Consider the following 13561-nt stretch of genomic DNA (forward strand, 5'->3'; position numbering starts at 1 on the left):
ATCATGAGGAGAGAATACTATCTTTATCAACCGGAGTTGGAGTTAAATTAAATACAAATGCAGCGGTAGATCAAAAGAAATGAACGTCGCGGTGTTATTTTATTTTCTAAAGTTTTGTCGGCTGGATCATTTTTCCCGTTTAATATTATATATTCTTAGGCACCAAGCAACAGCTTTTAAAAAATTAAAATCTATGATCAAGGATATAGCTCATCTCTGATAGTATTTTGCAGTTTGACCACGACAGAGTAACGGACTTGGCCCAAATTAACGCAAATCAGGTGTATGCTTCCATACAAAATTCGGTTCAGCTGCAGTCAAATTAACATACCCTAATTACTTCCTTTAATCCACACGCGTACAAGAGCCCTTGATAGGACCTCTCACATTTTCAGACATTTACATGATTCTCCACAATGTCGCACTCTTTGTTCTGATGAGTGTCTTAAAACCTTAGATCACGCTGCCACAACTTTTCAACTTAAAATCAAAGAAAAAATTATCACCAAATGAAAAATCGACCCAAGAAGTTTTTTAAGGAAAAAAAGAAAATATTGTGAACCGAAATTAAAAAAATGTAAAATATGCCTCGTATTTCAATTTTGAAATGTTTTCTAAGCCAGTTAAATTTCCTTCTTTAGTGATATAACTTCTCCGATAAACACCAAAAGCTTTCAAAACTGCATTCAAGGTTTCTAGAAACTATTCATCTTCATTTATTTGATATTCAGATATTGATTCTCCAGAAGAAGCTGTTTTGCCGGCGATTTGTGTTCACATAGATACGGAACTTTCTTTGAATTAACGACGTACAGGTGTACTGTAGCTTACTTGTTGTTCCTGTTCAGTTGCAGTCAAAACGTCTTACGACATCTATAGATATCATATGTCACACATTTGGAAAGCTAATTTCGAGTCTAGATAGTGGTGTGTTTATTCTCCATCACTTTTCCTTGGCTTGTTGTTTTCTTCTTCATTCTGAAAACCGCCTTTGGTCAAATTTTTAGAGGATCGAGGTACTTCGTTATTAGTGAGGTATGTTAGTAAAATTTAATTCGTTTACAAACTCTAGTTTTGGGGAGAGGAGGTAAAGCGAGTTAAAATGGGTGGAGAGAAGTTATGGAAAATCCTCTGTAAGCCTGTTTGAGAATTTTAGTTTCGTTTCCTTCTTTTAATGCTTATGAAACGGTTGAGGATTTGGAGACCTTGCAAAAAGCTTGTTCCTTCGTTACACGTTCGTGACGAGACGATGAAAAGATCTTCCTGTTTCATTACCGAGTACAACATTCATCATGCTGAAGAGAGGACGTGATCTCCTCTTGCCATCTTTGTTATCGTATTACAGCATGTGGAAAAGTTTTTAGAATGTTAGATTGTTTCTTTTGATGCCTATAAATGATGATGCTTACCTCCCTTACTTCTGCTTCAATGACATAATTTTTCCCGTAAAAACCAAAAGCTTTCAAACCATCATTCAAGGATTTTAGAAACTATTTATTTCCACTCGTTTGATGTGCTTATGTTGATTCTCTCTATTCAGCTGTTTTGTGGGTGGATTTGCCTCCAGACAGGACGTTAATCACAATAACAATCGCGGAGTTTATAGGCGGATGCCTCTACATGTAATTCTTGTTTAGTTGCACTAAAAATGCCATTTTCCTTTCAGCTATTATCTGTCAATCACTCGGAAAAACTAAATTGGACTTCTAAAAGTGATAAGTTTAGTCTGCATTGCACTTTTCCTCAGCACGCTACTCTCTTTTCTATTTGAAAACCGCTCTTTCTGAATTTGACTCAAACTCAATTCGTTGAAAGGATAAAAACACTTTCGTTATCAGTGAGGTAAGTTCAAAATATTCTTAAGATTCGATTGCAAATTTTGCCTTCGATGAGATGAGGAAAACTGAATCTACATGGACAGAAATGTTTCATTGATGATCTTAATAATCGTAACGCGACGAAAAAGATATCTTTCTCTAGCTTGTTGCTTATGATATTGACAAAGAAAATAAAACATAAGAGATGCTTTTGCTTTTAAAAATGTTCGTTACATTTCACCGTACCTACGGTTAATTTGTCTTTGAAATTTTCAAGGCGGTAGCGACAATAACCATATTTCTTAATGGCGGTACCGAGAAGAGGAGTAGGTCTTTCTACTAGGTCTTTCTGCTATATTTCCGGAAGATCTCTAAATTGTTTGTTGCCATCTGTCTTTGGAGGCTATAAATTTCCTTCAAGCAATTGAGATCACTAGTGGCAAAGCTTTCCGCTTATTTAGTGAACATCGAAAAAGTTCTATATCATTATATCCGTCTTTTTCAAAATGGAAAAAAGGGAACAGGCTGAATGATTAAATTTCCGGATATGAATCTCGCATAAAGAAACATGAGGATCAGTTTAAGTCAATGGACAAAACTAAGTTTTTCAAAACACGTTAAAGAAGCGTAAAAAGCAATATTTGACATATATCTTTATTGAGAATATTGAAGTCATATTTCATGTTATCTTTAATTGAACTGTTTTCTGTTATTTTTATGGCAGCTAACAGAGCTCGGAGAAAATGGAGTATTTCTCCTCAGCTTCAGAGTGCATTCCATGGCTTGTGGTCCTCATCATCGAATGTCTGGCCACTGTCATCCTTAATATCATCACCATTGTTGTTTTTGTGAAGAAGAAGCGTCAGCTACAGCGGCAGAGTACATATTTGATCATCCATCTGACGATTGTCGATCTCTTAGTGGGCGCAGTCTCTGGGCCGCTGCAGATTGAAATAAAAATGGATTGGCTCTGTCCTCTATGGAATTACAGACGAAATACTCTTTGGTCTCATCGTTTATCTTTTGTATTTCTACATTTATTCTATTTTACTTCCCTTACAAATCTTATTGCTATTTCCTTAGAGAGGTTACACGCAACATTTTGTCCATTCAGTCATCGCTTTGTGAGGAAATGGGTTTATAGAGCCATAATTATTGTCATTTGGTTAATACCTATTGTTAGAGAAGCCGCTCAAATTTTCTTATGGGAAATTGCTGATCGAGCTGAACTTAATTCGTACTTGTATATCCTATTTTATGCAGTTTCTCTATTTTTTATCTGTGTATCTTACATCCTCATTGTTATCAAAGTACGATGTAGTCGTCATCCTCAAATCCATTCTAGGTCCAGAAGAGAAAGAAAACTGACGGGTACTGCGCTTATCGTCTCACTTGCATCGTTACTTTGTCTTCTACCTGGGACAATCATGTATGTAACATGTATTCACCTTTCCTCCGCTTGTTTTAAGATGCATCATTTTCATATTAATATGGCTGTGGTAGTTCTATTTCTAGCCAACTCACTTGTAAATCCTATAATTTACGCTCTTCGGATGCCAGGATTCAGAGAGGGTTTATCACAGCTAGTTTGCAGGGTCCCAGACCTTTCTCGTATCGCCCCAGCAAACCTGCCTCTTTGCAACCTTAGGAGAGCGTAGATTGATGGTAGGAAAACTACATATAAAATTTTTCTTTCAAATAGCTTTAACTTCTTAGCCGAGCAACATGCATTTCCATTTCTTTTTTTGGTGATATGAGAGTAGACTAAGGATAGAAACGGTACAAACATCTAAATGATAAAAAATGAAACGCGATGCGTTGAGTGGAACGAAAAAAAAATAATTGAGGATTCTTCAACTAACCAGTATAAAAAAATCGGAATCATTATGAGGAGATAATACTTTCTTTTCCCTTTGGAGTTACTCTTAAATTAAGTAAAAATGCACCTATTAATCAAAAGAAATAAATGTCACCGTGTTATTCTATTTCCAAAAGTTTTGTCGCCTGGGTCACTTTTCCTCTTTAAAATTAAATATTCTCTGGTACTAACCGACAGCTTTTAAAAATTCAAATTTAGGATCTAGGAAATAGCTCATCTCCGATAGTATTTCACAGTTTAAAGACGATAAAGTAGAGGGCTTCGTCCAAATTAACTCAATACAGAAAGTGTACGCTTCCATCCAAAATTTCGGTTCAGCTGCACTCAACTTAACATGCTCTAATTACGATTCCACCTGTGGGACAGTGAAGCACAAGACTGTCAATGAATTTATTTCTCATGAAAGTATTTTTAATTTAAAATATGAGATTACAACTGTATTAGTTTTAAAACAATAAGACTGTCTAATTTATGATTACACTTTTGAAGTCTTGTTCAGAATGTTTGCTTTACTTATGACCTACCTTGTAAGAAAATAAAGTCTTTAATTAAGAAATTATTTCCAACTTTCAACAACGCAATTTTTATGTAACTCCTTAGTAAGATGCACGGTCTTTATCACCGCTTTAAAGATTTCTTTTCGTAAAACTTCTACCCATTTATCTTGCGAATACTTAATTGGAAATAACATCCACAGCTGTAATCAATAACCTGAGTTAAGATAGGTAATTTCTTGAACTGAATATAATAAGGAACCAAGTTTACAGAAGAAGTTTATTTTTAATAAAAGAAAATGACTAGTTCAGTGCAGATATAAGAATGTAAAATCGACCAGGGAAGTTTGTTAAAGGAAAAGTGAGAATTTTTTGGACCACTCATAATTACTAACACTAAAAAAATGCTTCGTATTTGAGTTTTGAAATGTTTTCTCAGCCACTTAAATTGCCTTCTTCTGTGAAATAACTGCTCCTGTAAACACCAAAAGCTTTTAACATTCCATTCAAGGTTTCTAGAAACTATTCCTCCCCATTCATTTAATATTCAGGTATTAATTCTCCAGACAAAGCTGTTTTGCCGGCGATTTGGGTTCACTTCGAGACGGAACTTTCTTTTAATTAACGACGTACAGGTGTAATTTAGCTTACCTATTGTTCCTATTCATGACGAGTTTTTTATTCCTAAATTTGTTATTTATTTGTTAATGAAACATCCATGGGATTTGAGGGCAGACACCACCAAAGCAAACACATCATCGACGGAAAATTACCAGTCAACGGAACGTGCACTTACTATAAATGATTCAGTTCATGTTGGTTGGTCATCTCAAGAAGAGAATTATTTTTTCTAATGAAACAAACACGGCTTTTTCATCACAATTTTACATGGTTTACGTTATATTAAATCTGCAAAGGAAAAATATGAACGATCGTGACAAGTAAATTTTATTATTTCGCGATTCATACTCAAAATTAGTTTGTTATAAGATAAAAACGCACAGTCTAAAATGAACCAACACCCTAAGAGAGATAGAACCAAATTAAAAAAGGAAAGGTTCTGCCTTCAGATAACAACAGCCCATGTAGGACTGACCACCCGTGGGAGACAGAACCAGGTGAAAAATAGGAAAGGTTCTTGCCTCCGATAACAACAGCCCAAATAGGACTGACTACCCAAGAGAGAAAGAACAAGTTGAACCGGGTGACAAAATTGGGGACTAAAAGATTAAAAAAATGAAAGTTCTTCCCTCACGGAGATAAGACAGTTAGTTAAGGACTGACGAGCTCTCGAATCTTCCGTCTTAGAGGGACGTTGTCGATTCTCTCCAAAACGTCTTACAGAGATTGAATATTTGGGCTTCAAAAGAATCAGAAACTGGCATTTTTGTCGCGAGTTTTATAATGACTTAGCGAACGACAAAAAGATACCTATTTCTTTGATCCGCGATGCGATCAGAACTCAGCTGTTTTGTTGTGAATATATTGGCACCAGTGTCACGCAAGCGTGGGAGCGAGGCGCACGATCCGCACGAACAAAATCAATCATGCTTCGGCGTCCGACGAAAATTTCACTACTGTTGTTTATTCATAATATGTTTTAATACAACGCCTCAAAATTTGGGATTGTTGGGTTGCTTTAGCCCTTCCATAGTGACTACGATGAAAATTAGGCATTTTTGGAGTCTTATACCTTAAAATCGAGTTTAGGAATTGGTCGAAAGAACCTTTCAGGAGAGCGAGGTTTGTGTATACATTACACTTTCTGTTTCGTTCACCTTTCGGGTATACCTCCTCCCATTACATAATAGCAGGTTTCTATCCTTTGGTTGGGAAAGATCTAATCTCACATCCGACGGAAGGTTAATCCGTTCTAATCTTTCAGATGCTTAAGATAATTAGCATGAAACATTTGAATTATGACACGAGAGCACTCTCGTGTTCTAAATTCCTGCCAAAAATTTAGGACATGCTTATAGGAGGGCCAGTCTCAGCCAAAGCTCTCAACATTTTCTTTGTCTCATGAAATACAAAATCACTGAACTCGGACAACCTGTTCTAACCTTTCTTTCACGCACCGCTCAATAGTTTTCCGCTTTTGGTTTGTACAGTCACACAGAAAGTAAAATTCCAGTTCAGACAAGTGTGATATGTTGTTGAAAAGGATCAAATAAAGAGTAATATTGAGTTTTTATCAATTTTTTTGACGAACCGCTCGGTACTTTTTCCGTTGCCCAGACTTTCACCTTTGCAAAATCACTCAATGATTGAAACTCAAGCTCGAACAATTGACGAAATGGAAGAGGGTCATACGTCAAAAAAAAAAGTTTAAAAAAATTAATAGATAATATTGATAATACAAAAACAGATACATGTTTTCAGGGTTGAGGAGAGCACGTGGGTCCATCGTGCATTATTTAACAATCGCGATCGCGAGCTTTTCGAAAAGCTCTAAGAAGGTGTCACTTTATTTTTGGCAATGGACGGAAGAAATGGACGATAATTAAATCCCTGAAACATCCACACAATGGAAAATAAAAATAGAAGTTTAATCATGCACTAAATATTTTCCCTTCGGATCAAATGAATGTTTAGGCAGCTTTCAAAAACTGCTCTGTCACTTGTTTTCAGGGTAACTTTCCCATCAAAAGCATGGAAAGACGGCTATGCGTGTTTTATGCGACGCGTATCTTGTCAACGAAAAAGCGGTACTCAGCAGTTATCGAGATCAGGCCCAAACAGGTAAACTCGTAATTGCCAGAAAAGGTTACATGGAAACTGAAAGTATTCGCCCCGTGGTTCGCGCAAGCGAGTGACGGATCTCTTGCGCGCGCGTTTTCACGATCAAAGATGTGCCAGAGAGAATGTCGTTACTCATTTGCAGCGCTAGCATTAGACACAAAATTTACGTACTTCCTACGGCAGTCCTTGCTGGAGCGTGACCACTGACTGCCTGTCCATTCTCAGAGAGAGTAGAACCGGTTAGGCCATAGGCAAATTTGTCAGATCTCAAAACTGTTTAAGAGGCGGGGGTAGGGTTTGTCATAAAAGATGTGTAGTCATAATGTCTCGGTTAATGTATTGTAAGGGTTTGGGAAGGTAATTATCAAGCATTGATCAAACTTTCGAACCATCGCTATCCTTACATAGACCGCATGATGAAATACTTGATTAACAATAAAAAAACAATTGATCATGCAGAATGAAGATTGCGGAACTATATCAACTTTATCGATCAGTAAGAGTAAAATGCCTTAACATTGCTGTGGATCAGTTATCCAGTCTGTTGATAGTTCGATACCAAATACATCGCTGGTATCCATAACAATGAATCGAATAAACAGCATAGCGATATGGCATCAGTAGCACTTTCATTTGCGCGACGAAGTGAAACATTTAATATGACGTTTAGTTTGTTTACTTATAGTGTGAAATTTTTAAAGAAATAAACCCCACAGAAACTTTACAGAAATAAACCCCTCACTGTGGGCTGAATCACAAGCAGCGTAATGACGGAGTTAATATCTCATTTAAAACATAAACTGTTGGAAGGCAAGAATGAAAGAAGTAACCGGTAGCGACAACCACTTTCGCTGCTTCCTTTCGATTAGATTTCTGATCGAGGTTTTCGCTATTCTTCGATATGAACAGTAAGAAAAATTCTGGAACGAACATCAACTAAGTTGCTTATATTTACCTGGGAAAAGTCGTCTTCCACAACGGTGTATGAGTAAACAATTCATCTCCTTAACCCCTCAGATTCAACAACATCAACATAGTGTCTTCTGCCCCGCAATATCAAGACACTCCGAGGAAGACTGGTAACGAAAGGCTGTATCGGTCCATCAGGAAAGTTGGATGAAGCACTCAACTCTTACAGACCATTTCTAACATTTATGAGCGGAAAAATAGAAAGATTTGAGTTATTAGTGCGCAGCTCTGTGATAACAGCCCTGATATTCTTATCGAAAGGATATCACCTCAGTCCTAGACTCTTAGAAGTTTGTAATTACATTTATTTAGTTAGTGCATGCTGTTGGTCAAGAACACTAACGACGTAAACTTAAAACCACTGCAAATATTTCCCCGTGAGCCTTATAGCTTTGGAATTTCCTTTTCTTCTTTTCACTGATATATTATGTAGTCGGCATTTGTCATGCTAGAGAAATATATGTATATTTATATCGACGAAAGAAACCTCAGCTAAGTATTGAATCTTCGATGAGACTTTTCGGTATAGGCAAGTGAATTTCTGAGATTGTTGTGATATTGAAAGTAATTAATCTTCGTATGTCTAATTTAATTTTTTATGCTCCAGGTCTGATATCCGGCCCATGCAAAGGCACAAAGGCCCTTAAAGGCCTCTCTAAGTTGCATTGGAGATCTAGAACATTGGAGTTGAGCTTCGCAAAAGCTTGAGAGGAAGACGAATGGCAAAACTGCTAATAACATTATCATTAACTCACTATTAAGGTTCCAAGGGGTATGACATTGACGGTAGTTTTTATGTCAGGATTATTTTTATGCAGGTTTCATGCCGATGCTATTCGGGTTATCCTGCTGGGTGGACGACTTCTTATCAAATTGTTTTATTACGGACAAGTAACTAGTTAACCGATATTTTTAAAATTTGCATTTTACGAGCGTTTTTCATCGTATGTTGTCAAAAGATTTCCTCGACCACTTTATCGTTGCGTTGTATTGCGTTTGGTGGAAACAGGAGGGAAAAATCATTAAATGAGACAAAAAAATGTTGCCATTGTAACCACATATATAAATAGGGAGTCTTAAGTTAAAAAAGGCTGATTAGTTCAAAAAAGAAATTTCTAACAAAACCATCAATATACGAGTCTTATAGTTCAGTGTATTAGATCAGGTAATTCAGAGCAAAGAAGATCAATGTTTTTTAAAAGAGCAAATTATCTTGCCGAAATTAAAATCTTACTGTACATTTCACAAGAAAGGCTTCAAGAAACATTCCGTCCATAGGCTTCGTTTTATGGACAACTGGGTTTATGTGCGTGATCAATAAAAGTATTTAGATGAGAGTTTATTATGTTTACTGTCTAAACACGTGTATTATTCTCTATTTATCATGCTCCCCCCCCCCCACCCCATTCGAGAGAAAGTAAGGCAATGTAATCATCATTCCTCACTTGAATTGCCCCATTATGTATATATATTTCCATACGTTTAAAATACAGCCTTCAAAAGTTTGGATTCGTTTATGTAAATTATGTAAATGAACACAAAAACTCTGGGACAAAATCGTCTCAAACAAAACAAATACTGTGGGAGCCAAAAATATCCTCAAGCACTACGCTTTGAATATCGCGTACTGTCTTTGGATTTTATATGATCTGGGATTTGCAATATAGTTAGGCGATACGCTCCAGTCTCCGAATCGAGTTCTGGCTGAACGTAGACGAGTAGACTCATGTAAAAGTTGCAATTGACTAGCGATAGAAACGGTAGAAACATCTAAACGATAAGAATGAAAAGCAATGCATTTTGTCGCTTTTAGAAAACTAAATAGCGATACAAGTGTAACGATTAGTGAGGTTCCATTCAGTTTTCTTTCTCTCTGAGTGGAAAAAAAAATAATCGAGGATGATGACTGAGATAGCCTAACCAGCAACTGCACAGATAACTAAGAGAGAAATTAGATAGAATGGGGAACACATGATAGGGTCTCAGAAATAAACACATAACTGTATCAGAAACACCACTTTGATTTTAGCCGATAACCAAATTATTGATATTTGTTGGTTTTATTGCTTCAGGGAAAGGCAGAACGTGGAGTTTTCAAATGGCAAGTATTAAAAAAATCGGAATCATCATGAGGAGAGAATACTATCTTCACCCACCGGAGTTGGAGTTAAATTGAATACAAATGCAGCGGTAGATCAAAAGAAATAAACGTCGCCGTGTTATTTTATTTTCTAAAGTTTTGTCGGCTGGATCCTTCCTCACGCTCACCCGTAATGAGTGCACTCCCCCGGTCTCCGTTTCAGACACTACTATTAACTTTTATTTTAAATTACCTTACATTGGCTCTTTTTCTGTTGTCACACAAAAAAGGGTTCGCCAATTTGCTAAGTGTTACTGTAACAGCATCGATATAAAGTTGGTTTTTTTTATCTTTTAAAATAGGCAATATGTTTGAGGTGAAAGACCCTATCCCTCGTGGGCTCCGTACGTGAGCGAAACCACCACATTTTCATACATTTACATAATTCTCCACAATGTCGCACTCTTTGTTCTGACGAGTGTCTTAACACCTTAGGTCACGCTGCCACAACTTTTCAACTTAAAATCAAAGAAAAAAATATTATTAAATGAAACATCGACTAAAGCAGTTTTTTTTAAGGAAAAAAGAAAATTTTGTGAACCAAAATTAAAAACATTGAAAAAGATGCCTCGTATTTCGATTTTGAAATGTTTTCTGTGCCAGTTAAATTGCCTTTTTCAGTGATATAACTTCTCCTGTAAACATCAAAAGCTTTCAAAACTGCATTAAAGGTTTCTGGAAACATTCCCGTTGTCATTTATTTGATATTCAGATATTGATTCTCCAGATGAAGCTGTTTTGTTTTTGGGTTCACATAGATACGGAACTTTCTTTGAATTAACGACCCACAGGTGTAGTGTAGCTTACTTGTTGTTCCTGTTCAGCTGCAGTCAAAACGTCGTACGACATCTATAGATGTCATATGTCACACATTTTGAAAGCTAATTTCGAGTCTTGATAGTGGTGTGTTTATTTTCTATCTCTATTCCTTAGCTTGTTGTTTTCTTATTCATTCTGAAAACCGCCTTTGGTCAAATTTGACTCTTACCTTTTTTTTTAGAGGATACGAGGTACTTCGTTATTAGTGAGGTATGTTAGTAACATTTAATTCGTTTACAAACTCTAGTTTTGGGGAGAGGAGGTAAAGCGAGTTAAAATGGGTGGAGAGAAGTTATGGAAAATCCTCTGTAAGCCTGTGGAAAATTTGAGAATTTTGGTTTTGTTTCCTTCTTTTAATGCTTATGAAACGGACCTTGCGAAAAGCTTGTTCCTTCGTTATTCGTTCGTGATGAGATGATGAAAAGATCTTCCTGTTTCATTACCGAGTACAACATTTATCATGTTGAAGAGAGGACTTGATCCACTCTTGCCATATTTGTTATAGTATAATAGCATGTGGAAAAGTTTCTAAAAAGTTAGATTGTTTCTTTTGATGCCTATAAATGATAATGCTTACCACCCTTTCTTCTGCTTCAATGATGTAATTTTCCTCGTAAAACCAAAAAGCTTTCAAACCATCATTCAAGGATTTTAGAAACTATTTATTTCCACTCGTTTGATGTGCTTATGTTGATTCTCTATATTTAGCTGTTTTGTAGTTGGATTTACGACGATACAGGACTTTAAACACACTAAAAATCGCGAAGTTCAGGCGGATGCTTTTATCTGTAATTTTTGTTTAGCTGCTCTAAAAACGTCGTTTTCCTTTCAGCCATTATCTGTCAATCATTCGCAAAAACTAAATTGGAGTTCTAAAAGTGATAAGTTTAGTCTGCGTTGCATTCTTCCTCAGCATGCTGCTTTCTTTTTCATTTGAAAACCGCCCTTTCCGCATTTGACTCAAACTCCATTCGTTAAAGGCTAGAAACACTTTCGTTATCAGTGAGGTAAGTTCAAAATATTCTTAAGATTGGTTTGCAAATTCTACCTTCGGTGAGATGAGCAAAACTGAATCAACATGGACGGAAATATGTCATTGATAATTGTAACCATCGTAACGCGACGAAAGAGATATCTTTCTCAGGCTTGTTGTTTAAAATATTGACAACGGAAGAAATTTATCCGAAGCGAGAAAAGACTATGACTAAACTTCTGGGTGTGGAAAATAAAACATAAGAGATGCTTTTGCTTTTAAAAATGTTAGTTACATATCACCGTACCTACAGTTAATTTGTTTTTGAAATTTTCAAGGCGGTAGCAAAAATAACTGTATTTCTAATAGCGGCACCGAGAAGAGGAGCAGGTCTTTCCACTGTATTTCCGGAAGATTTCTTAAAAATTTGTTTATTGCCATCTGTTTTTGGAGGTTATAAGTTTTCTTCTGAGAAAGCAATTGAAATCACTGGTGGCAAAGCTTTTCGCCTATTCAGTGGACATCGAAAGAGATTTATATTATTAAATTCGTTTTTATCGAAAGAAAAAAACAGGAAGAGGCTGATCATAATTAAATTTCCTGATATGAATCTCGCATAAAGAAACACTAGGATCACTTTAAGTAAAGTTTTAACATGTTAAAAAACGTAAAAAGCAATATTTGATATATTTCTTTATTGAGAATATTGAATTCATATTTCATTTCACCTCTAATTGAACTGTTTCCTGTTATTTTCGTAGCAGCTAACAGAGCTCAGAGAAAATGCAACCTCTCTACTCAGCTTGGCAGTGTATTCCATGGCTTGTGGTCCTCATCATCGAATGTCTGGCCATAGTCATCCTTAATATCATCACCATTGTTGTTTTTATGAAGAAGAAGCGTCAGCTACAGCGGCGGAGTACATATTTGATCATCCACCTGGCGATGGTCGATCTCCTGGTGGGTGTAGTCTCTGGGCCGCTGCAAATTGAACGAAGAATGTCGGGGCTCTGTCCTCTATGGAATTACAGACGAAAGAATATTTGGTCTCATTATTTATCTTATGCATTTTTACATTTATTCTCGTTCACTTCCCTAACAAATCTTATCGCTATTTCCTTAGAACGGCTACACGCAACATTTTTTCCATTCAGGCATCGCGTTATGAGGGAATGGGTTTATAGAGCGATAATTATTGTCATTTGGTTAATACCTATTGTTAGAGAGGCCGCTCAAATTTTGTCAAAGGGAATTGCTGATCGAGCTGTAATTAACACTTCCTTGTATATCCTATTTGCTGCAGTTTCTCTATTTGTTATCTGTGTATCTTACATCCTCATTACTATTAAGGTACGATGTAGTCGTCATCCTCAATTTCATTCTAGGTCCAAAAGAGAAAGAAAACTGACGGGTACTGCGCTTATCGTCTCACTTGTATCGATACTTTGTTGTCTACCAGCGAGTATATATGTAGCGTGTCTTCGCGTTTCCTTTACTTGTTTCAGAAATTTTCATATTGAGATCGCTGTGTTAGTTCTAGTTTTAGCTAACTCACTTATAAATCCTATAATTTACGCTATTCGGATGCCAGGATTCAGAGAAGGTTTATCACAGCTATTTTACAGGGTCCCAGACCTTTCTCGTGTCGCCCCAGCAAACCTGCCACTTCGAAACCTTAATAGAGCGTCGATTGATGGTAGGAAAACTATTGATGAAGTTTGTTGCTAA

The 13561-nt window shown here is 36.4% G+C and overlaps 2 protein-coding genes across 2 annotated transcripts; both read left to right on the top strand.

Moving 5' to 3' along the window:
• Window positions 1-2560: 2560 nt before the first annotated feature.
• On the top strand, window positions 2561-4201 carry LOC149040552 (uncharacterized). Its single transcript, XM_089182476.1, has one exon. The coding sequence runs from the start codon at window positions 2561-2563 to the stop codon at window positions 3473-3475; it is 915 nt and encodes a 304-aa protein (XP_089038602.1). The 3' UTR covers window positions 3476-4201.
• An 8385-nt stretch (window positions 4202-12586) lies between these two features.
• Window positions 12587-13561, top strand: LOC149040553 (adenosine receptor A3-like). Its single transcript, XM_089181574.1, has one exon. It carries the CDS (start codon window positions 12617-12619, stop codon window positions 13559-13561), a length of 945 nt encoding a protein of 314 aa, XP_089037700.1. The 5' UTR covers window positions 12587-12616.

Source organism: Pocillopora damicornis, chromosome 9 (assembly GCF_964200805.1).
Source record: "Pocillopora damicornis chromosome 9, jaPocDami1.2, whole genome shotgun sequence".
Lineage (NCBI taxonomy): Eukaryota > Metazoa > Cnidaria > Anthozoa > Scleractinia > Pocilloporidae > Pocillopora > Pocillopora damicornis.